Consider the following 14,481-nt stretch of genomic DNA (forward strand, 5'->3'; position numbering starts at 1 on the left):
GGCATGGAATTCTCTTAAGCCTCTAGTATCAACATGGCACCTGAAAAAAAATATATTTTCAGTGATTTAACAGACAAAAACCACTTGCTCTGACTACAGAGAATCTAATTATTACTTGCAAAGCATAAAAATATACATAATGTTTTTTTGATGAATCTGATGTGAAAATGGTGCAGACATTTGTTACTAAATTTACTTGATATCACATTTGTTATTTGGAAAAGACATGCAGACTTTCCATTGATTCAGGGAAGTAAAAAATTTGCAGAATCTATGTTGCAAAGGTTAAGGAAGATCATTTATTGTAAGGACAAAATCTAGTAGAAAAATACAACCTTACAAGAATGTTGGTGAGCCATCCCCTCTAGGTAGCTAGCAGACATGGTTGAACTGTCTGGTTTTGTGTTTTTTTTTTCACCCTAACCCCAAAATTGGTATTTGGCTATGGCCATGCTCCAAATATAACATTGTGGGGGGTTGCAACTGACAGTTATAAATGGATGGTCGAATAAAAAATAGAATTCTCCTTAACAAATTCCATCCTTTCTTTCTTCATTAAAGCCTTCCAAGAGGTTACCTGGTAGGGCTGGTGTTGTTTCATTATATCAAATCAAAAAATTTTAAAGGAACAAACACCCAGAACTTGCAATATAATAGCTCATTTCCCACAGATCCCCCACCTCCATCCCTCACTTTTTGTTCCTTCTTTACCATTTCTCGGCCGCCGGGTGGCTTCAGCGGCCGGTAAGAGTCGATAAGCTTCCGTTTGGGTTCCGTTTATTACGGACAAGAAACAAGACGAACCGTATTGTTTTCATGACATTTCTCCATAGATATAGATAAGAAATTTGGTACAAGAACTTTTTCATTTTTTCCTTTTGAAGGTACAAGGTGCTTCGAAAGGAAAAATGGTGAAGGAAGGAGAGCCAAGAAGAGAGGCTATTACATCGTCGTCATCGTCGCCGTCATTATGCGACTCCGAAACGGAAGATTTGGAACGTATGCCATTGGTGCCATTACCATTGACGAAAAACAATAGGTATTTATCGAAGCAATTATCGCTGTGCGAGACGCGACGGGAAATTGCTTGGGAAAGAAGGCGGCGCCAGATTCTTCGTCAAGAGAGAAGAAAGAATGGGATCATTGAGAATGGGTTGACAGATGAAGACCTGCATGAACTTAAAGGGTGCATAGAGCTGGGATTTGGATTCAATGAAGAAGAAGGCCAAAAACTTACAAGCACATTGCCTGCATTAGACCTTTATTTCGCTGTAAACCGACAGCTTTCTCCAAGTCCAGTTTCAACCCCTCATAGTCGTGGCTCTTCGTTATCACTTGGTGATCGGTCATCTTCTTTTGGAAGCCCTACAAGTACTGAGTCAGATTGGAAAATTTACAGCCCAGGTAATGTTTCAATTCCAAACATATATATATATATATATATATATATATATATATATAACACCAGGTTGATTGGTGTGATCATGTAATAATAAATGTGGTGCCAAATTGCATTTTTTCAGGGGAAGATCCTCAGCTAGTGAAGACTAAGCTAAGGCATTGGGCACAGGCTGTTGCATGTTCTGTGCTGCAATCATTTTAAAAAGGGGCGGTTTGTATAGCGGCAGAAGAAAAACAAAGGAAGAAAAATCTAGAGTCAGCAATCAGAAAGAGGTTGGATTAATTAATTAAATTGATTAGGGTTCTTTCTTTGATTAAACCAAAAAGAAAACATGCATTTTTGGTCCTTGAAGGACAAAAAAGAAAATTTGTTGGTTTTGCAGCCATGGATTCATCCATTTCTTTTGAGCAAAACCAATGAGATTTTGGCCCTGGGAAAATTTGGACTGTGGGAATGTACTTTTCAATTGCTAATCATGAGTTGAAATAATACCAGCCCTTTAGATCTGTTCTGAAGATTAGCTTTTATGTTTGTTTTCTTTTACGAAACTTGCCAATTTTTTGCATTCCCACTGCAATTGGAACGAGGGCATTATGTCTTTCTGCAATCATAGATGTTCATTTCCAAGGATTTCTTACACCAATTTCTACCATCATACTTTCATTGCCTGCAATCTCTAAATTTTGGGTTTAATCTTCAACTCTAAAATTTGCATGCCCACATACTAATTCAATAATTTTAGATACAGCAGCACAATACATTTAAACACGTAAACACTGTAATAAACACCAACTAACATGTTTACTATGGTAAGACTTCTGTTTTTTTTTTGGTATGATAAGACCACAAGACATCATTAATACCCAAGGGAGGGCTAGTTATACTATAGAAATCCCATACTTTACATAAAGAAATATATTTTAGCCATTTATTTAATAAGTGGAGAAGACATATGGCAAGTGAAGAAGACACCGAAACGGCAAGACAACTATCAATAAGTCGGAAGGTCATTCATCGTCTCAATCCTTGAGTTTCATTAGGAACATGAAAATATTGGTCACCAATACCACATGAGTTCAACTACCTCATACCATTAAGTCAAAGTACATGCATTACATGATTTGTTCCATCACGGACATTCTCGTCCCATCAAAGAGATATACCTACGTGTTCCATAATGATGACTTAATAGCAAGTTCAATACATTAACATGACCTTACATGGAATCCTCGCCTATAAATACCTCTAGAAAGGAGGAAGAGAGAATTGACTCTTCAAGAATACTAAACCTACACTCTATCAACATTTTTTCAACCCTTAGCTTTTACATTCTCTTCACCTCCACTCTTCTTAACCTCCGGTGATTCACCCTGATTGGGTGAGTCGGCCTTCATAGCAACCACTCTTTTCTCCTCTGCACTCTTTTCTTGTAGTACATTGTATCAACAATATTATATATATTATAAATTTATCTATATATTAATATAAATATCTTATTCAAAACATGACTCTAATTTCCCAAAGCATAGGAACGGGCATGGTCTAGTTAAAATCAAAGTTGCATGTTAATTTAGACATGAAGTTCGTGGCTCGATTTGCTTCCCGAATGACACATAATGTTATTTTGATGATATCTATAAAGGTTAAAGTATTTGGGAGGTGTTTATATTAAATTAAATTAAATTAAATTAAATTAATCCTCAATTTAATATTTGGGTGTATGGGAGTTTATAGATTTTGGGGTTATATGTAGTTTAGCTGAAGAAGATTTTCCTTTTGTTTGTTGTACTCTGAATGCAATTATTCAGTAGTTCTAAAATAAATATGGGAACTTGTTGATACTTCTATTGCAGTGAGGCAGAAAGTTGAAAACTTTCTGAATGCTGCTTGTACCAGGAATCGTGATCTTCTCAAGAGTAAGGCGACTATGTTTTGTCTTTAATTTGTTATCCCAATAGTTAAATATTAATATGATCCCCCTTCGTTATGAGTAGAGATTGCGGCTCAACTTGATGAGGGAAAGGGACTGGCGAAAACAGTGGCAGATAATAAGGATGCGAACAAACGAGGGGCAATTCATTTTGCAGCAAGACAGAAGTGTGCAATTGTTGTTGGAAGAATTGAGAGGAGAGATGAAGATGGGGTTTACATCCCAAAATATTTCTCAACTACTCTGCCAAATATGCTTTGACTCCTGCTGGAACATGGTGCCAATCCCGCTTTGATTTTTATCCCACTATTCGTTGAGATATTCACATAAAATGAATCTTGTAAAATTGACACCTTTCTCACAATATCTCAGTTTGTATCAAATGATAGAACACGTGTAAATTTGAAGCTCTTGTATCTTGAATTACAAACCAACCAATCAGTTTCTTCTCATGACAAGTTTTTGCTTTTTACGCGTGTATAGAGATTCCATAAACCCTAAATCCAATTCTATTGCTTTTCTTTTTTTCGGTTTTAATAAAAGAACAAATTTTCAACAAAAGATCAATCATCATTCAAGAAAAGAAAATCACATTAATCCGCATGCTAAAAAGAACTAAAAAGAAAAACAAGCGCTGCAACTCCTCAGAAGTTGGCGGGATTTCCAGCCGGTGGGGCTGGATTGGCTGATGCAGTTGGGTTAGGTTTCTCATCCTTCTGAAATTCTGCCTTCACATCTGCTTTCCCAGCTCCGTTGTTTGCGTAACCTCGAAACATCGGAGCCACGTTAATAGGGAAACCTTGGTGGTCAGGTGCCGGCGGTAGTTGAAAAGGCCGAGCAGGTCTGAGTTGTCCTGCCGGTATTTCATATGTCACCTCATCGATGGTAATGGTGAGTCTCGTCGCAGAAGGAGGTATAACGAAATAGCAGAGGTGACGTGCATCTTGAGGTTGCGCCGCCATTCTTGCGGTGTAGATGAATCTTGAAAATGGGCGAATCTTGAAGTGCCAACAAAGGGCAGTTTTTCAACGATGGCAGTTTTTCGATGATGCTAGGTAATGAACAACAATATTTATAGGCAGAATTATTGAAATATGCTGAAATATTTTTGAGAAACTATATATAAAAATTAAAAATATTCCTTAAAATTAGTTATCCAATTTCTATTAAAATAAATATTAATAAAATATATTTAAAACTTGTTAATTGGTTAAAATACATAAGAAAATTATAGAAATACCATTATGTAATTAAAATAAGTTATTTTATTTAAAATATTTTAATATTTTATTTTAACAAAAGTCAATAAAATATGCATAAAATGAATTTTGATTAATAAAATTTAAATTTACCACTCAATCAAAGTATCATTTTGATGTATTTTATATATTTTATTTTAATATAACAATTTATTATTTCCATGAGTTGTATATATTAATAATGTTGTTGATTGAATTGGTGTCACAACTTAAACTCGATATTAACACATAATTGATGACAAAACCATTATGAATTATTGTAGTGCATTTAATGTTGCTTATCGATGTATTTTGTGTTTAAATGGTAGGATATTATTATGGGATATTATCTTTTAGCAATTTGATTCATAATAAGATATTATCTCTTAGCAATTTGATTCCTAATAGAATATTATATGATATTATTATGAGATATTATCTTTTAGCAATTTGATTCCTACATAACTACTATTGCTTATATATATCTTTGAGGTCTATCAACAAAATTTAAGAGATTATTCTATTCTTGCCATTATTCTAAATGGCTGGCGACAAGACTTCTCCTCCTTCGAGTCTAGAATTTGAGACAACGAACTTTTATTGGATTTTGTTGTCTCTGTTGCAAGAATATTTATTTTTAGTAAGTAATACAGTTTTTGTTTTTTTAACAGTGAGTTAAAAATTTGTAGATCAACCCGATTCAGTTGTGAGACTCCCTACTCGAATTCAGCGACCGGGTGGAGTAAAAGTATTACAAATTTAGTTGAATTAGGGCACGGTTTAGTCGGTCCTTTGGACGTAGGAATTGAGAGGAGTACCCCTTATATGCATGGTGTTGGTCTGGCTAAGTTTCTCGCATTATGATCCGATCACATAATAGTCTTTCAATCGACTTGCTCAATTTCGATTAAACTATGAGCTATTTAGATTATCTACTAATGTAAAATGTCTCTTTCCCAATTGAACTTGATAGATGACATAATAGTCTTTCAATCAATTTGTTCAATTTTGATTAGACTACAAGTACAAAATGAAAAATGCACTACACTTATGGCATTAGATCCTAGCATCTCCATTGTTCAATCAAGGCAAATAGAAATGGTGGAATGCAAATGGCTTTCCTGGTTTGGTTTGCGTGATATAGAAATCGATATCTATTAACCAGAGAATGATTCTCGCGTCATGCAGACCTATACTCATATTGTAGCAAAGCCAAGCAACAAGAAAATACTCTAACACCATTGCATCTTGAGCAACATGTCCTTCGAATCTCAATAATTTGGTAACCATTACGGTATGATTGGAAATTGTAGTTTGGAGGTACTTAGGGTAAAACGTCGAAGACAATTTATTTATAGGTTTTAAAATCAGAATTCTGCTAGAGCTTTTAAGTGAAACTTGACACCCATAAGTGTTGACTCTATATATATATATTAAAGTTTAATTAAATTACATTATCCTTTAAAAAAATTATATTTACAACTTAACACTTATAGATGTCGAGTTTAATATTTAAGTTTATCCACAATCACTTCGTATTTAAATTAAAATATTATTTTTTTAATTTTTAAATATTACAACACCAACTTAACCAATATAGTTGTTGAAGTACAATAATAATTACCCTAATTTCAACCACACCATATTCTAAAAATTGAACTTTTCTCCCAAGTATACATACAAGTGAAGAAACAGCAAGATAGGCATGCACGCAACTTTCACTTTGAGTGGGGATTCTCTCATTAATTTTTGAAAAGAGTGTGTTGCAAGTGATGGACCTTAACCAACACAAGAGCGAGATTCTCTTCATTGCTCCCACAATATGCACCAGCCGTGGCAGGGTACTATTCTACCACTAAACCACTGGTGCTTGTTGAAAGGTTTGTTTATAACAAAGATCAACGGCCATTCATATTTTCTACCATCTGAATTGATCCATTTGATTAAAGAGGAGTAAATTTGATAAGTAAATATTAATATATTATTAATTAATTAGAAAAATCTGGAGTCAGCAATCAGAAAGAGGTTGGATTAATTAATTAAATTGATTAGGGTTCTTTCTTTGATTAAACCAAAAAGAAAACATGCATTTTTGGTCCTTGTTGGTTTCGTTGAAATAATACCAGACCTTTAGATCTGTTTTATGAAATTTTCCAAGTTCTTGCGTTCCAACGAGGGCATTATGTCTAGCTTTCTGCAATCCAAGGATTCTTACACCAATTTCTACCATCACACTTTCATTGCCTGCAATCTATAAATTTTGGGTTTAATCTTCCACTCTAACATTGGCATGCCCACATATTTAGATACAGCAACACAATACATATTTAAACACCAAATAACATGTTTACTATGGTAAGACATTTTATTTTTGGTATGATAAGACCCCAACACATTATTAATACCTAAGAGAGGACTAGTTATAATATACAAATGCCATTTCCTCCACCTTTATAAAAAGAAAGTTATTTTAGTTATTTATTTCTATTTATTTAATTTTTCGTCTATTCTCTTGAATTTTCGTTTTCTACCAAATTACCTCAAAATTGATGGAAAAAACTAATATTTGTTAACTTTGTTGACATTTCATACACGTGGTTGTCAATATTTAATTAATTTTTAATATTTTAAAAATATTTAAAAGAAGTATTTTTATAATTTTATACTTTTAAAATAAATTTAATACTTTTAATTTTAAAACAATTTATAACTTTTTTAATTTTTAATTTTAAAAAATAATTAAATGCTTACATGACATAGTCATTTAACAAATTTTAAAAATTTAAACCTTTTCATTTATTTTGAAATGATTTAATAATAAGAAGAAAGAGGTTAAAAAAACAAAAAAAAATTAATTGAGGGCTAAAATATTACTCAACTACTCTGCCAAATATGCTTTGACTCCTGCTGCAACATGTTGCCAACCCTGCCATACTCAGTGAAACTGCCCGTTATTAGAAGTAGGGGTGAGTATTTTATCGAATCAAATCGAATCGAATCGAAAATTTTTGAGTTAATCGAGTTTTCGAATCTCATTTTATCATCCTAACTTTATTTGAAGTTTTCTCGAATCGAGTCGAGTGAGATGGAATTCGAATCGAATCGAATCGAATATATTTATGTGAAATTTAATTTAATAATATAAATAGTAGATATAAATAAAATTATTACTATTTATGTTTAGTGATTTTTTTTTGGATAATTTTGATTTTTTATTTAAGAGTAAAGGGTGAGAAGTAAAATTTTAGGGGGAAAATAAAAAGTTTTGGGGAATAAAAGTTTGAGGGAAAGTAAATAGGGGGAGTAAAATTTTGGAGGGAAAATATTAAAAAAAAATTGGAGGGGGAGGATTTGGGGTAGATGAGAGGTGAAATGGGAAGGGAATAAAAGTTTTAGGGAAAAAGTGGGAGGGAGTAAAAATTTTGGGGGAAAATAAAAGGTTTTGAGGGTTTTGGGGAGTAAAATTTTGGTGGGAAATGAATTTTGGGTAGATTGGGGGTTGGGAGGGGAGGGGAGTAAAAGTTTTGGGGGGAAAGTGGGAAGGAGTAAAAGTTTTGAAGGAAAAGTAAAAAGGTTTGGGAGTTTGGGGTAAAAATGTAAAATATTACAGTTTGATATTCGAATTATTAGAGTTATTCGAATTCGAAAACTCAACTCGATTCGAACTCGAAATTTGAAAAAAAATTCGAGTTGATTCGAATAACTCGATTCATTTAACTCGAAATTTGAATTTTTTCGATTTTTTCGAGTCGAATCGAGTTTTGCTCACCCCTAATTAGAAGAGTCTTTATCCCACTATCCGTTGAGATATTCACATAAAATAAATCTTGTAAAATTGACCCCTTTCTCGCAATATCTCAGTTTGTATCAAATGATAGAACACGTGTAAATTATGTAATTATGCATGTTTCATCTAAGTTTAAGTGTTAAGCATGATGGTAGAAAACATTGACAATATATGATATTATGGTTTGAAATGAATTGATGTTTTGATTTGTAACTATATCTTGTATATGCAACCTTAAAGATGAAATGTTATGAAATGATTTGTGGTGTCAATGAGGGCACATTGGTTTAATATATAGGTTGAATTCATCGACATATTTTGAATGTGTTTGAAGATTTTTTTAGCCTATGAAGGTGTGTATTTGAATGTGTTTAAGCTCACACGAGTGTGTGCTCAGAACGTGTTTAAAAATAGTATAGGTACAGTTCACACGGGCAGACACACGGCCTGTGACACGGCTATGTTAGGGTATTTCGAATGTTACACGGATTGACACACGGCTTGCTACACGATTGTGTGATCCAAATTAGAGAATTACACTGTCCATGCACACGGGCGTGTGAGGTTGCACACAGGTGTGTAGGTTAACCACACGGCCATGTTTGGAGCCACATGGGCTGGACTCTGTCAGACGGCCCGAACACATAGCCGTGTGACCCTTGACTTGAATTTTTTAATTTTTCCTGAAAGTTCTGATTTGTTCCAATTTGGTCCCCAAATGTTCGTAACTTTTTTTTGTAGAGCTTTGAAAGTTCAATTTAATACCCCAAACTGAATGATCTTTTTCATATTGAATATTACTTGTAATTATGGAATTGAATTAATTATTGAATGTAAATCGTATTAACTGTTCCAACCTAACTGGTAATATTTGGTATCCTATTTCAGCAACAGAAACGAGATATGGGTGTTACAATAACATGTTCCGTAGGACTCCTTGATGGCCAAATAGTGGTGGCTACCAAAGAAGTAATGGTTAAATTGACGGACAAAATTCACTTAAAACACGTTCTTTACATTCCTTAATTAAACTGTAATTTAATTCCGGTTTCTCAGTTGAATGTTGATATGAATTGTTTTGTCCAATTTTCTACTAACATATGGTTATTCATGACCTTCATTCGAGGGAGCTGATTGGAGCGGGTGGGAGGTGGGATAAACTTTACTACTTCCGGCAGGTTTTGATATTCAAATTGATTTGGGTTGAAGCTTCATCCTCTTTGGAACTTTGTCATAAAAGATTGGGTCACTTTTTTGAGAAAGTAGTAAAGTTAATTCCTTATGTTAGTAACTCTAGAGATCATCTGAATAAAGTATGTGAAAATTGTAATCGTGCTAAGCTGACTAGAAATAGCTTCCCAATTAGTGAATAGAAAGCCACTTGTATTTTTGAGTTAGTTCATTGTGATTTATAGGGTTTTTATGACACTCCTTCATCTTGTGAATCTCATTTTTTTTACATTGGTTGATGATTTTTTTCATATTGTTTGGGTATATCTATTAGTTAATAGAAAGAAGGTTTTCAAAGTTTTTATGTTATTTATTGCTATGGTTGATCATCAATTTTCTCAACAAATAAAATGTGTTAGAAGTGATAATGGGATGAAATTTAATTGTCTCCAGGATTATTTTCTTGCAAATGACTTTACTTTTCAAACATCTTGTGTCGGTACTCCTGAACGACATGAAAGAGTTGAGAGGAAACATCAACATATTTTAACTGTAGCTCTTACTTTGCGTTTCCAAGGAAATCTACCTATATCTTTTTGGGGGGAGTGTGTGTTGGCTACTTTTCATCTCATTAATCGAACTCATTCACCTCTTCTTAACAATAAAACACCCTATGAAATATTATTTGGTAGCCCTCCTTTGTTTGATGATCTTCGTGTGTTTGGTTGCTTATGTTTTGTTAATAATCAACGTTTTAAGGGTGATAAGTTTGCTAGTCGAAGTCAAAAGTGTGTTTTTGTTGGGTACTCTTTTAGCAAAAATGGTTGGTATTTATATGGTCTGGATTCTAAGAAGTTCTTTGTGTCCTGTGATGTGAAATTTTTTAAGGATATTTTTTCGTATTTGAATGGAAATGCTGCAACCATTGAGCCTGACAATGTTACGCTGCCATATGGGAGTGCAGACACAATTTTTTATATATATTTTGGTGAGTCAGAGGTGTTGCAACCTACGGAAACCTACGAAAGTTCCTCCGCTTGCTACTCAACAGCCAATGACTTCACAACCTACGAGTTCTCTGACAGCTCCAATGACATAGTGGTACAGGGGGCTTTGGGTAATGATGATAAAATGATCACAAACAATGTGATTCATCTTGAAACTATGGATACAGACCATGAGATTCTCTCATTACCCATGTTTTATTTCCTGTTAATTTCTAGGCTAATCGTAAATACTTTTTCATTACCTTGAAATGTATACATAATGAAAAAAACAAATCCTATTATTTACATTTTAAGCCATCCTTCAAATTTATGTTAAAATGTTGCTCGACAACATCAAAAAAAAATTAATTTAGGAAGATAAAAATAAAAATAATTTAAGAAACATTCCCCTGCTTTCTTCCTCGATGTAATTCTACAAACGACCCAATTTGAAAATAATATTGAAAGCTCACAAATTCAAGGAAGAAGTAGGTATTTGATGGGGAAGATTCCGTGAAGCGATTTAAGTATGGTTGCCAAGATTTTCGAGTGTGTTCAATTTTGAAATTAATTATAATTATTTTGTGTTGTTATATTTTGTTAGTTGGCGACAAGCTTAAATTGTGGGTTAAGTAGAGTTTACACAGTTTCTGTGCATACTTTTTTGGGTGACTAATATATTAATATTAATATTAATATGTTTCGGTGTATTGATTTAGTTTTTATTTTCTTTGATAATATTATGAGATGTATTGTACATGAAACTGTGATTCCACCTCATCCTATATCTTTCCAATATATAGGAGGATGACAAATCAGATTTTTCTTCTTAAAAAAATTCAAATCCAACTAAAAATACTAAAATTTAGGAGTATAAATTTGATTTGTCATTCTCTTATTGGAAAGGGATAGGGATAACGTGGAATCATAGTTTCGTCAATCCTTTTATATATATTATATATACATGCAAATATATCTACTTATATCAATATAAATATATTTATAGGTAAATATAAGTTTTAAAATTATTAATTTAGTTCAATAATTTAATTTAATAGCTATTAATTTTAAATATAATTATAAACAAATTAAAAGTTGATTTAAAATATCAAAATTTTATCCCAACTAATATGGGCTAATACACACAAATATTAATCAAACGGGTTAAAATATACCGAAACTTTTATTAAAACGGAACATAAATTAATTGATACTGCTTTAGGATCGAAACAATATGTAGTGACACTCCATTTGAAATTTGGCTTAAAATTAGAAAATATAGAACTCTAAATATATGTAATTATGGAATTAAGGTCTATTACTATCATGTTGATTTTTTTTTTTTTTTGGGAGGGAGGGTCTTTGTGTGATTGATTTTTGTATGGATTTGAGATTGTCAAAGGTGTTGATGTTTTGATTTCGTACATGAAATAAATTTTATAATTCTTTTATAAATTTATATTATTTTCTTAAAATTTAAATTTAAATTTTATATTTTTAATTCCAAAATAATAATATAAAATTAATATTTTATAAATATATGTAATTACTAAAAATAATGAATTTGAATGAATTGTTGTTTAAGTTCAGATAAATCTAGACAACTATTTGTCCAAGTTCATTCTTCATGTAAAATAATTTTTTAAATTTATACATTTTAAAAACATTATATTTTATATATTGTTCAATTTTAAAATAATAATATAAAAGTTGATTTTAAAAAATTAAAAATATATAAAATTACTAAAAATAAATCTAAAATGAGCATGGACAAATGATTGTCTAGATTCAGAGACGATCATTTGTCCAAGCTCATTCTTGATGCAAAATCATTTTTATTAAGACTTGTTATGTGTCATCTTTCTATTGGTTGCTAGTGTCACGTCAACAAATTTTAATGGTGTTACTATAGAGATAACCAAGTATGACTGAATCAAAGTTCAAGTATCAGTTAGGTCCAAAAAAAAGTTTAGGTATCAAGTAGATACAAATGGACAAGTTCAAGAGATAAAATTTCCACTAATATTAAACATTTTACTGAGTTTGGTATCACGAGTCAACCAGGCACAAATTCAATTGAGTAATGACGAAAATACTTTTTTTTTACAAATTATATTATATTATTTTAAGGGTGCGTTGTAACATCCGTGTTATGCTTTGGAGCCGGGTACAGAGGAATCGGGTTAGAATTTAGTTGGAAATTTTCAAAAATGGCAAAATGGAAATTTAGAGTGACGATTTAGAAAATAGTTAAAACCGATAATGATTCAGAAAATACTTTCTAGATTAGAAAAAAAAATTTAGATTATGGATTAAATTGCAGTAGAATAGAAATTAAGGAGATTTATAGTTTTAGTAGAAATGAAGGAAGGACTATGGTGAAATTTTACCAAAAGATATTTATGAGTCATCAATGGGATTATTAAGGATGATGAGGGATAAAATGCTAATTAGTTAAGTAGATATCATTAGACATAACGATTAGGGTTAATGTGTAAAGATGTAATACAAGGGGACTAGTTAGTAATTTGACCATTTTAAAAATCATGAGATTTTTTAATGGAATTGTGTAGAAAAGTGAAGAAAAGGATGAAAAGTTATCATCTTTTTCACGTTGACAAACTGTCGCACCCCCCAAGCTTCCATTAAACTTTTATGTTATTCCCAAATAAGTCCTTCCACCATTGTTGATCAAACCAAGCTCAAACTTTGTATTCTTTGAGGTTTCCTTTGTAAAAACACTAGAGAAGACTAGTACGCACCTTAGTTTCATGTGAAGAGTTTCCATGGAAGTGTAGAAGTAAAGAGAAAAAAAGGGTTAGATTGTTAAATCAAAAGTTAAGGTAAGAGATGGTGAAATCTTCATGTCATACATGTTTATTTTCATTATCTAGCAAAGTAAAGTTATATGATTGTTGTTTTGACTTGTAAATATTATATGTTTGATATAAAATTGAAGAAAAAGAAAAGAGGGGAGAGGACCCAATTGAAGGAAAAAGAAAAGAGAAGGCCAAGGTGAGAAGAGGAGAAATCACACCATCTCAACCTTTTTTTGTAAGCACTACAAGGAATTTATCTTTTTTTCCTAGATATTAATTATATAGCATATTAATTAGTTAGAAAAATTATGGATATGTTGTGTTAATATAAAGGGATTAAATTGTAAAGACAATGAAATATGTTATGAAAATATGAATAAGAACCAAAAGATGGCATACAAAGATTTTTGTTATGATACTTATGTTGTGAATGAGAAAATTGTGAAGAAGTTATACATTATATGTAAGTTGAGACTTAAGGACTAAATTGTAGAAAAATGAAAATTGAGTATATTTTTGGATTGACTAAATATTTTGAATTAATTCAGTTATAATGCCCAAGTAGATAGAGTTAGAACTATTAGGATATTGGTGGCATACCATTAAGGTTCCTCAGCATGCTCTCTATTTTCTAGCACGTCAGTGCTCTCCGTTTAGCATGCTTGTGCTCTCCGTATAGCACCTAAGTGCTCTCCGTTTATTTGTGCATATAGTTGCACATTTGTACTTGATCCTTATATCTTGAATTGTTCTAAATAGTCTACTGTGGGCTAATGTGTTAAATGTAAGAAATACAAGTATTTAAAGTATCAAGGTAAGCATGGAAATTATTCAAGGTAAGCAAATTTGTTAAATTAAATATATAGTTATAATGATTATCATATGTGGAAGTATGTAGTAGATTAGTAACATTTTAAATGTACACTATGTTCTTTTATTCTTGTAGTGTTTACCAAGCTTTCATCGGCTTAAAGTGTTTATTTCAACGCGTAGGTACAATTAGATTCAACAAGCTAGAGTCGAGGTTGTTGCTGCTCATCTTATCACATCACCTAGCTCGAGAAGAGTATGTACTAAATTTTGATATAGTATGGCATGTACATAGGTGGTGTGGTATGAAACTTGGTAAATAGGGATTAAAATTGCAAA

General features: G+C 32.0%; 1 protein-coding gene across 2 annotated transcripts; it reads left to right on the plus strand.

The window, feature by feature from the left end:
* Positions 1 to 600: 600 nt before the first annotated feature.
* LOC105804654 (uncharacterized) lies at positions 601 to 3,608 on the plus strand. Of its 2 annotated transcripts, XR_008191331.1 has the most exons (4): positions 601 to 1,404; positions 1,524 to 1,674; positions 3,256 to 3,318; positions 3,397 to 3,608. XR_008191331.1 is itself a non-coding variant. In XM_052624533.1 (2 exons), exons 1-2 carry the CDS (start codon positions 909 to 911, stop codon positions 1,601 to 1,603), a joined length of 576 nt encoding a protein of 191 aa, XP_052480493.1. In that variant the 5' UTR covers positions 601 to 908; the 3' UTR covers positions 1,604 to 1,900. The 2 variants fall into 2 exon arrangements, 1 of the variants encoding a protein (XP_052480493.1); XM_052624533.1 differs by lacking the exons at positions 3,256 to 3,318; positions 3,397 to 3,608 and having other exon boundaries at positions 1,524 to 1,900.
* The last annotated feature ends 10,873 nt before the right edge of the window (positions 3,609 to 14,481 follow it).

Source organism: Gossypium raimondii, chromosome 11 (genome assembly GCF_025698545.1).
Source record: "Gossypium raimondii isolate GPD5lz chromosome 11, ASM2569854v1, whole genome shotgun sequence".
NCBI classification, from domain to species: Eukaryota; Viridiplantae; Streptophyta; class Magnoliopsida; order Malvales; family Malvaceae; genus Gossypium; species Gossypium raimondii.